At 39.9% G+C, this 23,053-nt stretch overlaps 1 protein-coding gene across 9 annotated transcripts in view; it reads left to right on the forward strand.

Annotated features, from left to right (window-relative positions):
- RABGAP1L (RAB GTPase activating protein 1 like) overlaps positions 1-23,053 on the forward strand; it is a 268,294-nt gene that overhangs the window by 181,975 nt on the left and 63,266 nt on the right. For 7 of the 9 annotated variants that reach the window (XR_007507040.1, XM_049808538.1, XM_049808535.1 and 4 more), the window contains one exon: positions 15,369-15,497. Coding sequence is in view for 7 of the 9 variants with exons in the window: in XM_049808538.1 (XP_049664495.1) it covers positions 15,369-15,497 (129 nt within the window). In the remaining 2 variants the exon portion in view is untranslated. Of the gene's footprint in view, positions 1-7,070; positions 7,663-15,368; positions 15,498-23,053 lie in introns of those variants that run through there. The other 2 variants (XM_049808541.1, XM_049808544.1) reach the window with 2 other exon arrangements.

Here is a 23,053-nt window from a genome sequence, read left to right on the forward strand (position 1 = left end):
AAAAACTTACACTCATGAGATGTGGACATACCCAAAGATAGCCAGAGCAGTTATCCATCTTTGTGCACCTTAGATCCTGCTGTTCATCAGTAAGTTATACCTATTCCTTCAGGGAGCTGTGTTGTTTGCAGTGTTAACCGAAGTGACTGGTGTGATATCCCATAAGATTATGCCTCCCTTTATCACCTGCTTCTGAAATGATCATTTGCCACTATCTAGCCTGGGGCATTAGTGTTTAAAAAGCAGTGTAGTCTTTTAAGAAAACAAACAAGGAAAAAGCAAAAGGGTTCAAGTCATAACAGCAAGTAATGAAATAAACTTTATCAGTCAGATGAAAGCAAGCAGTATACGAGGAACAGTTGAGCAACCAAATTCTTACGTGTCTTACTGAAATAAGATACTTGATATTTTGTATAATCTTACTGGCTAAACTTCTGAGGATGTCAGTGAAGACTGGATAGGTACTTATTTCATGTAGAATTTACGTATTGTCAACACAGATAATTAAAAAATGTGAATTGTCTTTCAGTTGGCGATGAAATTGTGACAACTCTTGTAACTTTTTGAGAGGTATCACATGAAAAGTGAACCGAGTGTGTAGGTAACAGGGCTTAGGCTTTGTATCCAAGAGATAAACCAGCTATTTCATTCTCTTTCTGCATACAAACGCTCTTACTTTGCATTTGCAATGGCTTGAGGAGCCTGAACTGATTTTTAAATCAACACTGCTTTAAGCCAGAGACTGGATGAAGTGAGATACAGGGCTCCTTTCCAACGTGAACTGGTTTTGATTCTAGGTGATCTGGTTTAGTGCACTCTGTAAGTGCATTGATTCTCCAAAAGGCTCTTTTCAAGATAAAAGAGAAGTGTCCACATTAGAATCTAAGGCAAAATAGATGTTCTTTATACCATTTTTTTTAATAGCTTCTTTATGTAGCTGATACCAGAATAAGAGCTGAGGCTTCTGATAGAGAAGAGAATCCCAACTCTTGGGTATTAGAGATCAGAACCAACTGTTCTGTTTTCAAGGTCTTCTCCATTAGGCAGAGGACAAGAAATTCAGTTTTTAAGAGGCTCTCAGATCACTGTTTTTATATTTCTAGTTCCTAAATTGAGGATGTCCTTAAACTGTAGGTTTTGCTGGGCTGAAGAATTCCTCTCCCAGACCCACTTCCCCTACCCCAAAAAACAGTATTTGATGACTTGGTGGTTATCTCTTTAGAAGGAGAAATCTGTGCCTGAATATGTTGAGAATCATTCAACTTCCAGACTACTGATTTTCCAGCCTTAATATAATCAATTTTCTATTTTTAAATGTCTACATTTTTCTGCATGCTAAAAATCTATCCTGTCCTGACTACTTACTACTTAGTCCATTTGATCTCCTCCTCATACCTAAAATCAGTTAAATTTCTACTAGGTGAATGTTGACCATAAATATTCAATTTTGAGGGAGGAGACATGTTCTCTCTTTGAAGGAATAGAAGACTGAAAGCAGAGAAAGTGACATGGAATTTGTTGGACTGCATTTCTTTAGCAGTAATGAACACTGATTTATATATTGACGACACCTCCCCATTATATTCTCTGTAATTTTTAGATGTTGGAAACTGAAGATGGTGTTTTCAGCACTACATATAGTTCTGTTTGATGCTATTATTTTTATTAATAATCAATTTTTTAATTATTATTTAAATATATTGTATATGTCTTACGTACCTAGCAAATCTTGTGATTCTGTGGGAAAAAATTTTCTTAAGTATGTAATTGAAGTATATAAAACCATACAAGTAGTCATTCCAGATCAGACTCACAGGTTTATCTACCCCAGTATCTTGTTGCCAACAGTGGATACATGGGAAAGACTGTTAAGAACAGGGCAATAATACTCTTTTTTTTTTTTCCTCTGGCAGTTTGTGTCTTGGAGACCCTCTGAGAAAGTAATGGTGTCTCATGTTTAATAACTCTGTATGGATTGTTATTCCATGGGTTTGTCCAGAGACTTTTTGAACATGTGTAAGCTAGTAGCCACAGAGATTTTTTCAGCTTAATTAACATTTTGTTTGGTTTGAACCTGTCACCTATGAGTTTCATGTGAGGTTCCTGGTTCCTGTGTTGGAAGACATTTTGGACAGTTGGTAGGTCTTCAGTTTCTCCACACCACTCATGATTTTGTAAGTCTACATATCCATCATCAACTGTCTATTTTCCAGGCTTAATAATCTTATGTCTACTTTTTGTCTGCTCATTTGGAAGCCTCTGATGAGCCTTATTGTCTCTATAAATAATTCTCTGTCTCTATTATCTCCTTTTTGAGGTGGAAGGACCAGACTAATGGATAATATCGAAGATGAAAACACATCATGGAGTTACACTGTAGAATAATGTCATTCTCTGTTTAGATCTCTATTCCTTTCCTATTAATTCCTGCCATTTGAAGTATTTTGGTGACCTCTGCCGTGTACTGAGCTGATATTTTCATGGAACTGTCCACAGCGACTCTAAGATTCATTCCTGAGTAGCAATTGTCAGCTCAGAGTCTATCATTTCTATATAAAATTGATACCGTTCCCCATATGCGTCAATTTACATTTATCTACATTGACTTTCATTTACTATACTATTGCCCAGTCATTCAGTCTCTTATGGTCCTTCTGTAGTTCTTTACTGTAAGCCCCTGTCTTTAAAACCCTGAATAATTTAGTAGCTTTTGTAAACACTGTCACCTCATGATTCACCCTCTTTCCCAAGCCATTTAAGGATAGGCCAACCAGCATGACCCCAGAGCAGATCTCTGATGGCATCTACTGTGAAAATAAATTGTTTTATCGTGTTCTCTCTAATAATGATAAAGATGTAAACTTCACTAAATACAGATTACACAGTTGTGATTAGACCTGAAGAACAGAAAGGACAAAGTAATTTCTGATAAGGTAAGAGGTGAAGCTCTTATTGTGGCCGTGATGTAATTTATATGGATTTTCAGGGCTGTTCTGGTGCAGAATTTGTCTTATCCTTTTATAGGAATTAACTTGAAAGAGAACTTCCTTTTTTGTTCTTCCAGTTTTAGAGTCTATTTAGCTTTTCAAAGTCAGTAATTTTTTGCCACTAAAATGTTAAAGGCAATCTAATTTTTATTTTTTTTTTTTACAGTTGACATAGAAAAGAGAGATGCTATCATACATCAGCATTGATCAATTAGCAGTTGATATTGCAATTACAAAAATGTTTCGTTTATCTCAGTACTGATCTTTCAGTACTGTGCCCCATTATCGTAAAAAGTTGATTTTATTGTCAACACAAAGCGCAGGATAGGAGACAAGATGACTGGTGGTTTTGCAGGAAGGACTGGGGCAGAGGGAGGACACAGAAGGCTGGGCTGCTTGCACAGGGAGAATGTGGGCAGACAGGGGATGCAGAGAGGGAGAAAGAAATATATAGTGCTCACATAGGGTCCTAATTTTAAAATTATGCAAGGTGGGCAGGTTGCCAGTTTTTACAGCAAGTTGTCATGCCTTGTTAAACATGCCAGTGAGAACACTGTTATCTGGGAACTAAACCAGTATGAACACCTAAAACTAAGACGTTTGTGTTCAGGCTTTGTGCACTCTTGGCAAAATATTAAAGATAGAAGCTGCAGTAGTCATGATGGCACATACGTTTTTCCCCATAGGAAACAGTACAAGAAGCACAAAGCTCTCACTTTGACTGTCATAAAATGATAGAAACCTGTCATTTTTCATGGAATCCCATGAGTCTTTCCCAAATATTTTCTCAGTTTTTATATACACATATGTGTGTGTATACATATATGGATATTTTTATGTTCTGTAGCCTTCTATTATGTTCTTCTAATTTGGTATATTTTAAAGTACAGAGATTTATAAAGTACTCGCCATCAAGATCCTTGGTATCTTGCTACAGAATTCAGAAAATATAGATAATTTCTCTATATGGTTTTATTTGTTAGAGAATATTTTGCCATTAGCTACTTCTTGTGAGTTCAGTGGACCTCAGCTGTGTACATCTGAGCAGATCTGAACTGCATCAGTACATGTGAGTAAACAGGCATTTCACGGATAAGAAGGCCAGAAACAGAATTTAACTGTACTTAAAGACCAGATAGTCTACCACATGGAAATCAAAGCACGAGTAATATGCATTTATCCTAAGACATTCTGCTTGGTGTGCAAGTTACTGCCTTTTGGGCCATCTTTAGCTTTTAAGTTGACTTCAGTCAGGCCCTTCTGAAGAATGCAGGACAGTAATCTAATGGCATGGGTAGGAGTAGTGAAGTTCACATGAGGGAAAAGTCACAATTCCTGGTCAGACTGAATAAAATAAGATGTAGTGCTCAAAGAGGATGTAGAAGTATTTAAGAATGGCAGGGAGTGCAAAACGTCTCAAAGTGCAAATCTGAAAGATGGTTCACTCTTACGCTGTGTGAAAGGACTTCATGAAAAATATGGATGTCACCTGATAATTAGGGGGGGGGGGGTGTCAAGCTTTGGAATTTTTTGGATTCTAGAGACTTCTTAAACAAGAAATCTAGGCCTAATGTGAAAATCATAATGATGGTAGTAGACCACATCTCTGGGGAAGCTAATCCTGTGGTTAATTTTCCTCATTCCTAAAAATTTGCACCATATTTATAACCTGAATTCATCTGGTTTTAGCTTCTAACTATTGGATCCTATTATAACTTTCTAGAATTAAAGACTTTATTTAATAATCACTTCATTCCATTTTTCATAAGCCCAGACCTTACCCTAAATGAACGAAGCCTGCATTTCTATAAGGATGAGCGTCAGCTATTAGCTTATTATAGTCTGATTTATGCAAGGAAGAATTTAAGGCTTTTTACACGGACAGTGCTTTGAATTATCTGTCCCCTTGCCTGTTTTGCCCACAAGTCACCAGCGACTCCGCCCATTCAGTTCTGTAACTTGCTTCCCAATACATACAGTGTAATGCTCTTATTTCTTCCTTTTTAATGTTTTGAGCAATGTTTTCATTCGCATGTGGAAGATAGAACCTAACGTTTGTAGAATATCACGTTTACCAGTGTGTGTTTAAATTAGGTGGAAACACTTTAAAAATTAAGAAAACAATATGAAAAGCTACTTCCTTTCCTTTAAACCCTTTCACCCTACAAACATACAGTCTGGTAAGCAGAAAATTTAACCTGTGATGGAAAACTGATTGGCATTGTGGTGTTTATCTCTACACATAATAACAAACTAGGTAATAAAACCAGAATCTCTGGAACTGCATGCATGGGGAGTTTGGAAAGTATAGGAGAGTTCCCATTACATTCTTTACTATAATCTTAAACTGGAATGAAATATGTGTTGGTTGTGGTTTCTTTTTTCTTAAGAGAAAGAGTCGTGGCTTCTCTCAAAAAGGACCTCAGTAAATACCCCCAATCTCAGCCTAGACAGAAATGCTGTAGCCTCCACCTCTTCAGAACCCTGCTCTGCGGGCTAGTCCATACAGAAGATTTTCTTCTGCAAAATAGTGTTTCACAACCTGAGATACTTAAATCAGCTTTCAGAAGACTGCCTGTACTAAATAGCTTACGTGATACTGCACAAAATTTGCAGGTGCTTTAGTTGACTTAAATCCCATATCACCAGAGGATAAATCGTTGAGGCCTCATTGTTGTCATCTGTCATCTTTGACCTATGACTTCTGCTGGTTCTGCTTTAACTGTTTCCTCACCTGCTTCGTGTGTCACTGTGAGTCAAGGTGACCTGTGTGGATAGGGCTGCTTTTGGTAATAATGTTCCGTTTTAAAAAAAAAATCTCATCCAAGAAAGTTTATTAGTATTTGAAAGGAGTCCACTATGGGTGGTATATCAGACTGAATGCAATTCATTTCTTTTTCTAATTTTCTCTGCTTTTTGCAGTACTTATCTAGGCTTGTTCACGGTAGCTTAAAACAATTTTCATATTTTAACTACTCATGAACATGTTTATTATTTCAATTCAACAACCCCATGCTATGGTTTTTTACTTTGCATTAGTGTTAGACAAATGATTTTTAGAGCTTAAATACACATTTGCAGAAGTGTTTGCCATTAATGTGAGGAGGTCTGTGGATGTAAGCCACAATATTTTAAATTGCCACCTTTCTGTATGTTAGATACATATGGAATATTACTGTCTGCTCCCATCAGAAATGTGTATTGTTCCGTTACATAGCCCATTTTGTAATTAGGCGATCCAATAATGAAGCAGCATAAAAACATACTTTCTAAAACACAGACCTGCGAAATGAAGTAATACCTGCTAGGCTGTCTTTACCCAGATGGCAGAGGCACCTAGCCTGTTCCTTCCACAGGAGTGATGTGAGGCAATTTAAGGTGTGACATCATAGCATTTTCCTTACAAAATGGGCAGTTAATTTCTAGAATCAATTCAAATGCGTGTGCTGACATCATTCCGTCTCTGCCTGTCATCTCCAGATTTAGAAATGCCTCCTGAGAACACAGCGCTGGAAACGATCATTATTTAAATTATTTCATTCAGTCCTGCACAAGCTGTGCAAAGATGGGCTATGGCTTCTCAGAAGCTGCCTGCTGCTCTCTCCTCACCAGCAGCCCATCACGATGTCCTTGCCCCTCTCCCATTCATCACCCGGGAGGGATGAGGGTCTCCTGCCCTACCTGCCCGTCTCTGGGTTGCACCGAGTCCGTATTGGCATTCTTCAGAAGCAGATTGAATAAAAGTCATTATATCGGCTGGCAGGCCCGTTTCTTCCTAACCATCGACTGTTAGAAGATGCAGTTCATGTACCGTAAGCTTGGGATTCAACAGCAAAAAACCCTCACAGCTGAATTGATTTAAGGCAGACGGGGAGGGGGAGCTCAGCTGTCCAGCCGCTCACTATTGGCTTCTTATTACGGCATTCTCCCCCGAGAGGCTCTCTGCATGCTCATTCACCCCCTCCTCCACCTCTTCCTCCCAGCCCCCTCCTTGCCTACCCCTTCATTACTGATTCACAGCGAGAGGCAGCAGCGGCAGCCGCCACGCTCGTCACGAATCAGAGATTGCAATGAGCTCATCCTTTTCTCTTTGCAGCTTCAGAACTGCCCTGGCTTTATTGCTCTTATTGCTGCTGCTGTCTGCTTCCACACACATCCACAGAGACTGAGCCCTGAAAGCTCTCCGGTGCTTTTCTCCCATCTGAGCTTTCCTGCACTCATTTTCTGCCATTTGCCTGCTTTTTAGGTACATTTTTAGATCCATGTTTTCTCTGGTTTGTTTTACAAATCTACTTTGGACGCTGGCTGAGCCAGCACGGTGGATCATATTTTTCCTTGATTCTTAGCAAAGATGCTTTTCTCTTTCTGAGAGACCGACGGGCGTTGCTGTAGGCAGCCATCCGAGCCCATTTCAAAGATCTGAGGCTGGCTCTCCTAATCTTGCACTTTTTGAAATTGCGGTTCAAAGCCTGTTCTTCTCACTCTGGATACTTACTACTTACTGCTCATGGAAGAAGGGGTACCTTGCAAAACCCCAGCTGCCAAGCTCACACCACCTGTCAAAAAGTCCCAGGACATGCATGACGAGAGAAGCAAGCTGGTGAATGAGTATGCATGTCGGGTGCTGGAACTTCTGGGAATGGGGCATCGCCTATTTGTGCCTCGACTGCTTGCGGTGAGATCATGTTTTCTTCAGATTAATTCATTGCGAATTTGCCATCTTTCCTCCCAAAGCTGCTTCCCCCCCAGGAGTCTTGTCACTGAAGGGAGGCGTGAGAGGTTGCTTATTTTTCGCTCTCAGTTTCTCATAATCCATCTCCTAAGCTCTGAGCCTTTCTTTTTCATGTTAGCTTGGGAGCACTGGACGCTAGTCCTGCTAATGGGGATCGGTGCCACTCCTTAACTAGCTCTGAAGGTTCACAACCCGGACTGCATTATAAAAAAAATCTTTCCTAAAGCCATGAATGCTTTTGTTCTCAGTCCTGTAATGATTCCAAATAAGCAGCATGCCCTCTCTACTTCTAGATACTGATGGAAAGTGCATTAGTGCTCAGCATTTCAAATTTTGTACTTGTGACATCAAAGGTTAGTTTTAAACATTCATAAAAAATCAAACTGTGTGGATATATTCTGGTTTTCTGCTGTTTCTGTGTTTGATTTTAAAAGGCAGTTGACGGTATGTAAAAAAGTTTAAAATACATGTGTAGAATTTTCTGGGAAATAAATTGTCAAAGGTGTTTTTATCCGTCGTAGCAAATGATGCTGTACGTGAAATGGCCTGAAATTGGTGTGGTGTGTCAGAGTACAGAGAAGTACGCTTTTATCATTTCTACTACTGTACAAAGCAGCCTCAAACCCACAAAATAGTGGCGAATCCAGAAGTCAGTACCTAGTCCTAGCTGAGTCTGCTCTCAGATATTGTAACTAAACCTGGCTGCAGGTCAGAGATAAACTTGGTCGATGGCATTGTACAACAGAATGTCATTTGTATGTGATGCATGTGAAGAGAGTTCTTTACTGATCCCGTCCCATTTTCTAGTGGGATGGTGCCTTTCTTTTATTTCCATACCCTGTGCAGTCCTGTACTGTAGTTATATACAGTGACCTGTCTAGCATTTTTGTCGTGCTGCTGAAACCTATCTCCATGTTCTGCAGTACACTCACATAAATGAATGTGCTCTGTGTATTATAAGATGTTCAGTGTCAAAAAAAAAAAAAAAGGGTGGGTGGTTGAACCAGTGTGTCCCTGTGCTGTGAGATGTTAGATAGAAATAAAAAAAAACCACGAAGTCTCTGATTGCTAGCAAAGTGCAGATGAATTTGGATACCTACAGTCACTTGTAGAATTGGTTATAGTGCCTGTCATAGGGACTAAAAACGCATGGTTGAATCTGTTGTATGTATAAGCATTATTCCATTTTACCTTCAAGCGTACCTAAACACTCCTCCATCCCATCCAGCTGCTTTAGTGCTGATGGTCTCTTGGGCAAGGACTGCCAAATCATTCTGAATTGTTTTGTGATGAGCTCTAAGGAAAGCAGAGACAAAACCACTAAGCTCTTTTTCACTTGACTTAATCAGGCTTTGTATTCTGGCCCTCCAGATGGAGAATACCAGGAAATTTAGCATACTTCATCACCCAGGCAGCTTAGCTTTGCTGAATGACATAATATTGTTTATTAAAGAAGGAAAAAAGAGGGGGGGGGGAAGGCAAAACAATACAAGTAATGCTTGTGTTATTAGAGAGTCTTGACTTGTGGAGTCAATGTGATTTTCCTGTTGGGTTTTATTAGCTAAATATACCTCTTCTGACATCTATCCCTTTTGACGTATACTCCTTCCATAGAGGAGGAGACACTATGTTTCTGATAAGTTTTTAAAAATGAGAAATCTCTGAGGACCAAGAATTTGTACTTTAATTAGAACTGAAAATACTTCAAAACCTCAGTGTTTCATAAAACTAAGAACTAGGTTCTTTTTTACATGCATAAGCTTCTCCTGCTGTGGTTTTGGGAATAAATCCCTAGGACTGGCAGAATATGTGCCATTGTAGTGTTGTGTGAGAAATATAATCTGTAACCTTTATGCCAGCCTTAGAAAAATTCAGATCACCTACTCACTGCATCAGCTAACTGCGATGATGGGCAAGTGAAACAGCACTAATTCTGCGTGGGTTTTTCCCCTTTGGGATGGCTCTGGGTGGATGAAGCTAGTAGGTTTTGTGTTTGCACTTATCCACATTCATCAGTATTTTACGTTGCAGGATGAACGCTACCTTTGTAAATCCAAAGCTACATATAAATGCAGTGGTGACATTTTCAGCAGAGGGGTGCTACTGGGTGTACACATTATTGCCATATTTATGGATGCCAACTCACTGCGCACAAAACCGAAGCTATTTTTTTTCCATAACGCTTTTGTACCAAACCGTGTTTTACAGAGCGCACAGATTTTATTTAGCAAAAAATGTTTGTGACAGTATAGCTTTCACAGTGAAGAAATGGATGTAAGTGATGCCAGTAAAAGGAGTCTTTTGATGTATTGTGCTGTAAGTGTGTGTCAGTGTAACTGTAGCAGCATAGCTTTACCCATCGAACTTTCCCAGGCCTGGATCCCAAGTTTATCCACCCTCACGCTCCTTGGCAGCACAGAAGGTCAACTTCATCCTCTTGGAGTCGTTGAACTGATCAGGTCAGGTCTGTGGCTCGTGTTTAAGGGCAGCACAGTGCACTGTTGTGCACCATGCAGCATTGCAGTCTTGTTGCTACCAGTGGAAAAGGAACTATCAGGTTAGAAAAGTTAGCTCGCATACATTGATTTTGCACTCCATATCTTTTTAAAAAGAACTTAAAACCACATCTGTGTGTGTTATAGATTAAATACTATGTTCTGAAAAATCAGTGTAAGGATACATGTAAACAGTTTGAATTTACCAGTAGCAAATTAAATAGTGGGGTGGAGTAGACTATGGCCAGATTCTTTTCAGCCTTTAACTTTGTCTTGTTCCTGACACATGTTCGTTAAAGTGTAAAAAAGGCAGTTTGTGCTCACTGACATTCTATAGAAATTCAAAATATACATACTGTATACATAGAATTCTATGGAAATTAGTAATTTTTATCTGTTTGTATGAAAGAGGAAGAATTAAATTAAGGAAGTGTGGTGTGGCTGATCTGAAATTTCTTCTGCAGTATTAGTTCCCAGATGGGAATAGGAGTTATAGTTGATATAGTCAGGAATAAATGAAACTGCAGAATTAATAATTGAAGTCAGAGAAATTAAATTAAAGAAAAAAGCCAAGGCTTTGTCCTTCGTCTTAATCACATTTTCCTAAATATTTGGGGGAAGGTAGTAGTAATACTATTTACTTTAAAATAAATAATCAAAATTAACATCATTTAAGTCTCTCGAATTCCATTCATGTTTTTTGAACATTTGTGGTTTTCCAGAACTTTACCTTTACAGTTGAAAGTGTTGGTAGTACTTCTGGGAAGGGGCTTTCCCTTAGTTTCAACTAATCCATATAAGATAATTTTATGAATATATTGAAATACTTAAGCAATGTGGGAAGGACATTCGAGGGCATATTTAGTCAAACCCTAAAAGGCAAGCTGAGACTTTTGGTCATAGTTCTCAGTGAGTTTCCTCTTTTGCCTGGCTTTAAAAATATGTTTTAACCAAAAATATGATTATTTGAAAAATCACATCTAGAATAATAAAAAATGCCCTGAAATCCCTGAGTGCACAAAAATGCAATGCACCTGCCAAACTTTTAATTATTGGTTCATTAAACTTACAGATGGTTTAGTGAAATAAGTTGTTGATGCGTTCCACAAGCTGAGTGACGCAGACCAAAAAATTTACAAATCTCTGCCTATCAAAGAGCTGCCAAAAGGTTCCTGAAATGTCTTTATGATGTATCGATTAAAATCACAAAATGTCAAGAGATGTGAATCTTAGGATGCCACCATTGCTATTTTTTAAATTTTTTTTTTGTACTGCATACACACACACACGCGCGCGCGCACACACACACACTGGTTTTATGTTGCTTCCTGGTTTTAAACAGTACCTGAAGAGGTTAATTTGCAGAAAATATGCAAAGTACACAACCCAGTTAATGTTGCTCTCAAAATGTTACTTTGGTTTCTTGTGATTTTAATAGTGAAATGTAACTTTTTGATCAACAGATTACTTTAATGAAATTAAAATATTCAGCAAAGTAGAAAGAGCTGAACAGTGTAGGCTTTACCTCTCATATCAAACTATACAATGTGATGGCTTATAATTTTTTGTTACTATAATCTTAGTTCAGTGAACTCTGTCACAGAAGTTCTTATTTGCATGAGTCACCATTATTCTTATGGGATTTTCATTGACTAAAGGTTTTTCAGGGTTGAGAACTCAAAATTGTCCATAGTTACAACTTTAGATGAGTAATTTGTTTTCAGGCTGTTAAAATACTATTGTAATAGTGATTCAAGCAGAAGCCTAGGAGATTTAAATCTGACTTTAAATGTTTTACATGTAATTGCTGTTTTTCTGACGTATTTGCCTCTGGCTTTTTTGGTATTTATTTTTAAATAAAGTCCTATGGACGTAAAGAGTAGGTGCATGTGCTTTTCTAAAGTTTGGCAGGGTAATTTAATTGTTGGTTTTGCGGGGCGGGGGGGGTTTAGGTTTTTTCCTCCTCTGATTTCTAAAAAAAAGTAAATTCACAACTCTCAATGTATTATGATAATTTAAGAAAAAGAAATTAAATACAAAATTGAAATAAAAATGTCTAGTCAGGACCCCTAGGAAGAATACACGCTTAAAATTAGGATAGCTCAGCTCCTAATGAATGCTAAAACTTTGGCAAAAAGTGTGTTTGGTGTTTGTTTTGTGTTGGGAGCAACTGTCCAGAGTCTTAATTGAAAATACCCTCCCACTCTGTTGGAAGCACGTACCAGCCAGCCTGTCTTGGAGATTACCCGTCGTTCAGCATTGCAGTATCAGAGCACCTTCTGTGTAAAACCACCAACAGCAGCAAAATCGGTTTTACAGGTTGGCTGGTGTCCCTTTACACCTGGGATCAGAGTTGTGTTTGGGGCCAGGTTTTGGAGGAGGATGGGAGAGGCTGCCACGTTGTGAGGAAGAGGAGGGGACTGGAAATGCAGGAGAGCTTCTCTCCCGAGAAGGCACGCTTGCAGCGTAATAGGAAAGTCTATTTGAATTGTATAGTGATCACAGCTGTCAACATCACTGAGAGAGAAGGGAAGAAATCACTTTCAAGTAAGCTGGTTAGCAAACCATTTACTGTTTTTCGATCAACATTACCCAGCTGAACTTTGCCCAGAAGCAGCTTGGTTGCCAGCACGGGTTTTGGCAGTGATGCTGTGTGCTGCCTGCATGACAGGCTGCTCCCACCACGCTCTACAACTTGCAGATCATCTTAAATGTAGCCCATCATGGATATGAAATGGTGATCTAGTCTCAAGTGGGGCAAAAGCATATCTAACCTCAGTAAAACTCATCCAGGAGAAATACAACATTAGGAAGAGGAAACGGATGCGTTGGCCATAGCTGCATTCATGAGTGGGTCTGATTCATCAGATACCCAACTTGCACCAGCTTTCTGTCAACACTACATCGATCTTGTCTGATTGAGTCTCAGCCAAATAGTCCTTCTGCCAAATTTTTGTGGACAGAATCAGATGTGATAGTTTGTGAAGCTGAACATTTCTCATCGGCATCCTGAAGGCAGCTTTACTTGTGTCCCTGCAGTGATGACCCAGCAGCTTCCTTGGCTGCTAATGAAGGGAGGATCAAATAGATCTTGGGAGAACTCTGAGGATTTTGATGACTGAAAGTTGTCTGCTTTAAAAATGCTGCAGTCCTGGGGAAATGGATCAGCTGAAGCTACTCCACTTGCATTTGGAGTTTTCTCGCTCTTTCCTTGCGATTAATGTAGCAAAAACTACTACGGAGTGCCCATTAGGGTATACAGTATAATAATCTCTGAAAATACATAGGGTGATAGGTAAACACGTACAGCGTAGATTTGTCCTTGTAGGCTCTTGATTGAGGACATCAGAGGAGATAGTGCTATGCCCATTCCCAAAGTGAAAGATTGAGCACAGAGCAGTGATGATTATCAGTGTTGGGGTGGCACACCTCTGCTGTCCGCTTATGCTCTCTGCTATCAGAGATACTGGATAACCATGAAAATACCCCCTTAATTTCTGTTGTTGTTCCAAGTTTGGTACCTAATTTCAAATCCCTTCAAAAACCCTTCTCCCTTACCCCCACCAAATAAAGTTTGGGTAAATTGCTATTTTTGATAGACCCTCTGGGTAGTCAGCTCTAGCATTTTCAGCAGAAATGTGGAATATGTCGAGCTAGGTTTGAGTATTACTGTTACATATCTGCAGCACCATACTGAAGTTGTTTGCTTTTAAAAAGGGCTATTACATAGTAGACATAATTATTTTCATGTAAATGAACTAGCGATGCTAGTTTGTAGGGTGCATAGGGAGGATTCATAAATAAGATTAAAATTTTCTCTGCATTGTAGTGATAATTATTTATTTAAAACAAATGTAACACCCAAGAGAAATAATAGTATCATTGAGCCTCACCTCTTGCATGTCAAAGGCTGCACAGTTTCTCCCCATTCTCCCTGTGCAGGGCCAAATCTCTTGTGTTTGGCTGAAGTGTGTTTTCTGGAAACACGTCTGAAATTGGAGACAGCAAAGAATTTTGAGTGGATGAGAATGTAGTTAAGAATCAAACTTTGAAACTATGTGTATGTAATATACCTACTGTCTACAACAAGGCAAAAAATTACAAAGGGCATTACTCATGAGAAGGTGGAGGATACACACATGAAAATGTTGGCGGTGGTACTTGAGCAATTAATTCAGCAATTAACCCTAACCAAAGGTACCTGTGCTGCCTCTGAGGTATTTGTAGTAATACCGCGATACACAGCGCCGGTCTCCGTGATACTAGTCTGTATGTTGACGCATTTTCGCTCATTCTTTCTGGGTTAAAGGTCTTGAAATTCATGTTTTTGAGATGTCATCCTAAATCTCTTGTCTGGACACATGGTTCTTGTGGACTTTTTAAAGGAGCTATCCCAAGGCTTGGTATTTCATATCTGCTAAATCTTTTGGTGTAGTTCTCGGTAAATCTGAAGATGAATACATTTGTGCCTGTGAATCATATTACTCCATCAGTAGCAGAACTAGATTAATGTTGAATGTTTAACATTTTCTGACCTGTTAAGCTTGATACCACACTGAGAGGTACAGTATTATGAGAGATGGAGAAAGAAGCATGTAGAACATTTCTGGCACAGAGTTCCTTGAGAAATTGTGTCACAGACTTCTGCACATTGACTTGCTGATGCCTCTTATGAGTCATATGCATTTCTGCTTCTGCTATTCATGTCTGCAACCATATATATCTATATATACATTGTCTTTTTAGGGCAGCATTATGAGAATCAGCAGTGGTCTAATGCACACGCTGTCTAGGAAATATTATAAATTCTCCTAGGTTTTTGTTGTTTGCTTGGGTTTTGTTTTTCTCCTCACTGAGTGACATCTTGACAGGCTGAGCCAGAATCCTTTTCTTACCCTGCAGGTATAGAAGGATAAAATACATTAATGTCTTACAGTCCTCTGATCGTGCTGCTCTGCCTAGGATTCCTTGGATATGCTGTAGCTTCTGTTTTGTTTTATGAGATATGAGTTAGAGAGCTGATTTCAAGGAGGATGTTTTTGAGCTAATGTGAATATTGGTGGTTTGGAATACATTCAGTAAATGACAAATCCAGTAAAAGAGCATGACTGCATGTTCTCAGTGTTTACAGTAGTTCCCTATGTCTAATTGCAGACCTCAAAAGAGGACCTTCTACAAGCTGATTTTGAAGGAGCTTTAAAATTCTTCAGGGTTCAGTTGCCCAAGAGGTACAGAGCTGAAGAGAACGCCAGAAGACTGATGGAACAAGCTTGCAACATTAAGGTAAGGATGGTCTTCTTTTCTTCTCATTCACCCAGGGTTTGTACAGTCAGGTGCAATGTTAAGAATGGTAGTAGTGTGTGAAAGTAAAGTAATGAAATCATTAGTTTATTACTTTTTATATATGTTTGTGTATTTATACACACACACGCACCCACACTTTTTATATTTAAAGAAAGTAAAACTCCGAGCTTTTCCCTCTTTGCTTCAGTACAAGCTAATAATTAAAATAGAAAACTGATGCATGATCACACAAACTGAATTATCAGAACTCTCTAATTCGTTAATTGATTTATAAACCGTGATTACACGAAACCAATTAATCAACTGTATGATAATCGTGCAACCAAAGGTCAGATATTATTTGTTTTGACCAGAAGATATTTATTTGCTGAGTACTGCTGTATAATACAATTGCATTGGGGTAGAAACTTAGTTTTGTTTGTATATCAGGTTTACCAAGACACAATATCTTTTTTGTATTCTACCCAAACCAAGACCGTGCTGTCAAAAGGCAGGCTTCTTGAATGTCTGGAGCACAAGTATTGGGCTTGTACTGAATGATGGCAGATTAGACGAGCCTGACTGTAAATTTTTGAGGATGGAAATCTTCTGTTAAAAATGGCCACAGAGGTTCATAAAGCTGTCATTTGAAAGGTCTGCTATTTTTTCTGGGATTTTTTGTTGGAATATGTATAGCTGTGGATGGGCTTAACATTTGATCTTGGAGAAAAGTGCTTTTGTTACTTCTTGGAACGTGAGCGCTGTTTGGAAATGTGTTTCGTGTGGCCTGATAATGGGCTGAGAACATCCCATCAGAAAGAATGCTCCTCTAACACCGTGCCTTTTTAAATCTCTTTCAATATATTTATTCATTTCCTTTTGTGGTGCTTAATTTCATAGTTTATTAAGCAAGGGCTTTTTCCATACTGATTAAAATACTGATCTGGTGAAAGAATGGGGCTTGCCATACTAATGTTTATTCCAGCCAGAAAAAAGAAAATCTGTGCAAAGGTTTTATTAAAATTGGAGTTGGATTTCAACTCTGCTGCTGAAAGAGAGTATTTGGGAGTAAAAGACTACAGTTTGATGTTTAGTATTTAGTCCTTTGCTCAGTTCTTGAAAATGAGTAATTTAAGGACTCACCAAGTACAGGAAAATCATCTTTATGTTGTTTACTCACTGTGTATTTTTCTGATGGGAGGTTAACATAGAAGTCCTCATGGTACTTTTTGGAAGAGATATTTGTCAGGTTTTTTGGGCCTACCTTTCTCATTTTCTTGTGCAATATACTGTGTGCCACATGATGTTATTTTTCATTGATTTTTCAAATTTTATTGGGTACATATGTATCTGGTGTGTTTTGTTGGGAAAGTATTTTGAAATGCATTTGAGGCAGATGTTCAGTGCATAGTGCCTCATATGGGTTCAGCACATGAGGCCTTTTAAAAGGAGAGAATAAAATTCTGACCTGTTCATCGATGTGATTGGGAAGGCAGCTGAAGGATCCGACAGTGAATCCACTGCATACGCAGGATTTCGCACATTCTGGATTCTGGCGTGTAAGAGAAAAACACAGATGAGTACAGCAGACGTGGAGTCCAGGTGCTCTCCTCCGTGAAAGGAGTACAAGAGGACTAGCAAGAATTATTGGAATGGAGGGAGAATTCAGGTCTGAGACCGGGGGTTATCAGGGATGGGAAAAAGTAGAAGATCCCGGTTACCTTCTGCTGTGTCAGTAACACCCCACCCTTGTAATGAGTATAGTTGGGAGATGGGTTCTGCTTCCTCACTGGGCATGCAACTCATTCCTTGTTCAGATAGAAGACATAGGAGTGGTTCTAAACTGTCCCTTGAACAGTCTTCTGATAGTTAAGCTAGGAACAACTAAGCTCCTGGAGAGGAGTGTTCTAAAACTCAGAGGCTTTTAGTTAAGGTTGCTTTCAGGATTAATGGTGTAGTCAGGAAAGTTAATCTAAATAGGGAAGACTTTGAACATAGGTGATGTATTTAAAACAGCGAAAATGTGAAAGACTTCAGGAACTTAACGTGAGGAAACTCAGTGTAAGACCTCATTGGTGGGGAGGATGATATTTACTTTAAATGAATCTCTTTTCACTCACTTGCGCTCCTTCTGTCATAGATGCCACTCATAGCCACATGCTTACCAACACCAAGGCTTCTGTCTGGTCAGGATCACTTGTGTGTGATGAGGGTGAGGGTCAGTGGTTATAAAGTCCTCACTATGTCTCTTGGGTTCCTCTTAACTGATGACAATAAACTGACTTTTAGGCAAATTTTTGTGTGCTCTTTAGGAGTCAAACAGTTCTCATGCTGTGGTGTTTTCCCTCAGAAGCTTACTGGCCTCAGCCTGTCATTGCCATCCTTTGTCTCTCTTTCCTCATTGCGGGTGGGTTTGTGGCTTCCAGCCTCGTTTCGTCTTGGCAGAGGTGATGTACTGTAGCTCTGCTGCGGGTCTCCGACTGGCTCGTCATCTCTAGTATGGCCTCACCAGAGTGCCGGCCTTCTGGTATAGATGTAGCAAGACATTTCTCATCGTTTGTCAGTTTGACTGCTGTCACTCGTGTCCTTGCTTATCAATACATGCTGTTCTCGTAACCCATTCTCTGTATCATTTCTTCTGGTGCTTTTGCATGCGGAGGCTTCCATTCATCCTTCTTTCAGACTGATCTTAGTATTTCTGTTACGCATCCCTACTGAGTGATGATGCGATGCCTTGACTGCGTTAACTCGATGTCCCACATTAAGTTAAAACATACAAGGGTTGAACTGACTTCACACTCACAGTTTTTATTTATTTGGATCAACTTTTCTCACTTTCGCCAACTAGAATGTCCTTAGAGACCCAAATCTGAATCACAGGAACGTAACCTCTGACTGGAGATGGCACATGAAATATTTGATAGGCTGAAGAGAAAATCCCCTCATAATAAAGAAGGTGATCGGGAGTCATGAACATGGTTTTATGAAGGGTGAATCATGCTTAACCAACCTAATAGCCTGCTATGATGAGGTGACTGTCTTGGTGGATGAGGGGAGAGCTGAGAATGTTGTTTATCTCAAGTATAGTAAGTGTGGACACTCTCCCATAACATCATTATAGACAAACTGATGAATATGGACTAAATAAGTGGACCGTGAGGTGGATGGGAATCTGGCTGAATTGCTTTGTTCAGGTGGTTGTGATCAGCAGCAGGATGTCCAGCCGGAGGCTAGTCATTAGTGTTCTACCTCAGAGGTTGATACTGTGACCAATGCTACTTAGCCTCTTCATGACCTGAGTGACAGAGCAGAGAGCACCCTCAGCAAGTTTGCAGATGACACAAAGCTGGGAGGAGTGGCTGATGGATCGGATAGGTTTGCTGCCATCCAGAGGGACCTTGACAAGGCTAGAGGAACGAGCCAGCAGGAATCTCATGAAGTTCAACAAAGGGATGTGCAAGGTCCTGCACTTGGGAGGAAGAACTGCATGCACCAGTACCTGCTGGGGGCCAGCTGGCTGGAAAATAGCTTGACAGAAAAGGACCTGGGGGTCCTGACAGGCACCAGGTTGAACATGAGCCAGCAGTGAGCTCTTGCTGCAGAGGAGGCCGGTGGTATCCTGGGCTGCATTGGGAAGAGTGTGGCCAGCAGGTCGAGGAAGGGATCCTTCTCCTCTGCTCAGCAGTGGTGAGACACATCCAGGGGACCATGTCCGGGCCTGGTCTCCCCAGGAGGAGAGAGACATAGCTACAAAGGTGAGAGCCCAATGAAGGGTCATAAAGATGATGAAGGGACTGGAGCATCTCTCCTGTGAGGAAAGACTGAGAGAGCTGGGTCTGTTCAGTCTGGAGCAGAGAAGGCTCGGGGGATGTTATCAGTATAGATAAATACCTGGTGGGAGGGACTAAAGAATAGGGAGCCAGGCTTTTCTCAGTGGTGTCCAGTAGGCAGACAAGAAGCAGTGAGCACAAAATGAAATATTTTATATTTTAAAGCTATTTATTGATTTATTAACTTCAGGGGTGATCAGACACAGGAACAATTGCCCAAGGACACTGTGGCATCTCCGTCTGTGGAGATACTCAGAATGCAACTGGCCCTGAACCAACCTGTTGTAGGTAACCCTGCTTTGAGGGCGTGATTTAGACAAGATGTTCACCAGAGGTACCTTCCAACCTCAATTATTCCATGATTCTATAATTAGATGATTATAATCATGTCATTTATTTACAAACAGAAGCTAATAATTGCAGGAAATGCTCAAATAGGAAATGATGATAGTCTTGATAATAATCACTCAAAGAGGTCCCAAGGAATGCAGAGGTTATATGAAGAGTAGTTGTCTGTCTTGTTGAATGCAGCAAAACTTGTTCTGTTAAAAAAACCCACACCAACAAACAAGACCCTTAAACATATTTTCTTCTGCTGTATGAATGAGGCACTGTGTGTCCTTCAGCTGCTTCTCGCTTCTGTATTAGCATTTGTAGACTAAACACCAGATGTTTTTAGAGTAAGTATCACACAGTAAGTGCCAGGGAGTATTTTCTTTATGTTTCTGAGCTAATTACAGAGGCATAAAAATGTGAAAACAGAATCATGGTGCGGCCAGGTTTCATACTCTTGCTAGGTCTTTTCCAGTGTTTCTTTTTTTTTTTTTTTCCCCTCACATTACTACAAAACAAAATGGAAGTTTTAACATGTAATGATCCACCTCTACTTGCTTCTTTTTTTTTTCTTTTTTCCTTGAGCTCTAGCTGACATGGTCCTAGAGAAGGCAAGTGATAAAATACATGGTGTTTTTGCATTTGGAAAAAATACTTGGTGATTTCTGGACCTAACCCTTGATTTTTGTAGCAGTAGTTTTATTATCCTATTTTTTAAATGAAAATAATTAGCATCAGTCTATCCCTTGAGAACAGTCCTGCAAATACAAAGAAAAAAGCTCCTATTAATTGAAAATTGTATGTAAAATGTGGTAGAGAATGTCTCGTTCAATTAAGGACTATCCATGGTGATTACTCATCAGGTCTGAATTTTTATCTTTCACCAATGAGGAAATCACTGTGCACAAGGTCAGTGGAATTAAAAATAATAGTAGTATTTTCCAGCAGTTAATTGTTGGGTCGTATTCCATGGTTTAGGAATGGGTTGGAACTTATTCATACTATGAAATAATATGGCCTAAGAAACTTCCCTTTGGTTTTGGCATCTGCATGTTACATGCATATATGCAAAATTAGGGTCCTGCTAATACGTAGATGATGGACAACAGCCAACATTTGCAGAGTTCAAGATACATTCAGGTGGAAGAAGCTGAATCTATGAAGGTATCTGCTGAGACTCTTAGGGCAGTTAGAACCCAATACCGCACACGTTTCCCAGCTCAGGAACAGTCAAACAGAGGAGAAAGACATAAATTCTCCGAGTAGGGTGTCAGATGCTAATTTAAGGGTTAATGAAATTTAAGAAGATGAAAATCTAGAGATAATGAATGGGGGCTTGTCCTCCTTTGTTTCCTGTTAGTTTTCTAATCTCTAGTGACCATAACTTTAATTTTGCAATGGCCTTTACAGAGGGAGGGGCATGTTTCTCCTAAAGTAGTCAGTAATAATTACGGTTGTAAAAATGGCTTTGGGGATGATAATTTTCTACCTGACCAAAGGAAGCTGCATATCATGTGTCACGTCCCAAAGTTGGAGCGGCCCAGGTTCGTGGATTTCCTTTGTCAGAATTAAGGTGAAACAACACCAGGGGAGTTCAAACAACAATCAACTTTCATTCAACCTAGCTAACCTTGCCCAAGTACGCGTGAACTTATCAATATGAACCTTGCAACATGTCGTTAAGCTGCTGTTTGAGAAGAGAAGGAAGGTGTAGAAAAAGAAATGGAAAAAGGAACATGAAATGTATCAGAAGGAGAGCCCTCCTGTTGAGTCACAATGTTCAGAGCAGACCCCCTGGCTTTCTGGACTCCTTCTCGAAGAGGACCCCAGGGGCGGCTAGATCCACTCCTAGTCTCAGACTTCGTCAACGGTTTATGTTTAAAAGGATGAGGTGTAGGGACTGTGGAAAAGAGAGAAGGAAAAGGGGGGGGGGAGAGAGAGAGAGAGAAAGAAAGAAAGATAGAAGAAAAGGGTTTCACCAGTCCTGGGTCCAGCATTGGTCCAGTCAGCGTAGAGATCCAATTCTGGAGGGTGTGCACTGAGAACTCGTTTTGCCTTCTTTTATAGTGTGTTAGTCGATGGTCTCGACATGCTCAGTCCCATTCCTGGAGTTCTCTGGATCGGTCGGTGAGCTTTGGAGGGGGGGGTTCATTGCAGAGTTGCCTCTCTTTTTCTGCTGGCATGACCGCTTAAGATAGAAGCACAGTCCCATCCTCCAGGCACATATGCTGTCTACTTCTCCTGGTCATTTAAGATAAGAAATTGTGGCTTTGGAGAAGTGCAGTTCCACCCTCCCTGGGGCCCTCTCCTCTGGCCGCATTGTCCTGTTCACAAAACTCCAGCATTTTTACAGAGGCCATTTTCTCCACCAAAGTTCTTCAACAAATGTTTGAGACATTGACTATAATTTGTCAGACCATCACATTATGTCTGTAGAGTAAGGAATTACCCTAATTTCCTACTTCATAGAATGATTACCAATGTTTTTTGCACTCATGCTTGGGGAGGGGCCTTTTTTTTTTTTCTTCTAATTTTGCTCTCTTTACAAGGGATTTCAGAGGCTTTTCTATGTCTCTGGAAGCCCAATTTGATAAATGAATGAATGAAGAAAGAGCATATTCTAGATTAATGAAAGTTAAGCTTAATGGTGCTGTTTTATTCAAACAGCTAACACATTCTGCATACTCGCTAAATCTGCCTCCGTTGCCTTTTGCATCTTGTAATGCAATTTCTCTCATAGAGATCTGTGTAGGTCCTAAAGAGATTGTAACATCCTTTGATTTTAATATAGGAAGCCTAGCACCTCTATTCTTACACTCAACTTCAGTCAGTTGAGTTGTAGAATGGGAGAAAGTAAATCTCACTGGGAGATTTTCTCCATACGAAAACATCCTGGTTTGACAGTTGTCAAGTGAACTCAGGGAGTTGTGCCCATTTCTCCGGGACCTTCCTGTGATATTTAGAAACGGAGCAGACCTAACATTCAAAATGTGTTACACAGCAGATGTGGAAATGCCATGAAGTTGAGCATAGCAGACAGATAGGTGTAGAGATACTGGGCAGTTAACTGTGGGTTTGGACCCCGCATGCCCAGTGAGGGTGAGGAGCTATACAGGAACTGAGCAAAGGAACCCACAGGGAAGATTTTTCTGTTTATGGGGCAGCATCTGTAATGATACATTCTTTTACATGGCTCGGGGATTACAGTGACTCCTTGTCTCATCTTTCAGCAGCAGCAGTGGCAGGAAAGACCTGGTATATTGAAGTTCTAAGAGAAGCTTCTTCCTAACCATGTAAATCTCTCCCCTCCTTGGAGGAAAAAAGGATCCCCAGCAGTTTTTACAGGGTTGCTGCTCTCAGCAACTTGGGTGAGAGGAACAAATGGCCTTGAGA

This window comes from Accipiter gentilis, chromosome 8, assembly GCF_929443795.1.
Source record: "Accipiter gentilis chromosome 8, bAccGen1.1, whole genome shotgun sequence".
NCBI classification, from domain to species: Eukaryota; Metazoa; Chordata; class Aves; order Accipitriformes; family Accipitridae; genus Astur; species Astur gentilis.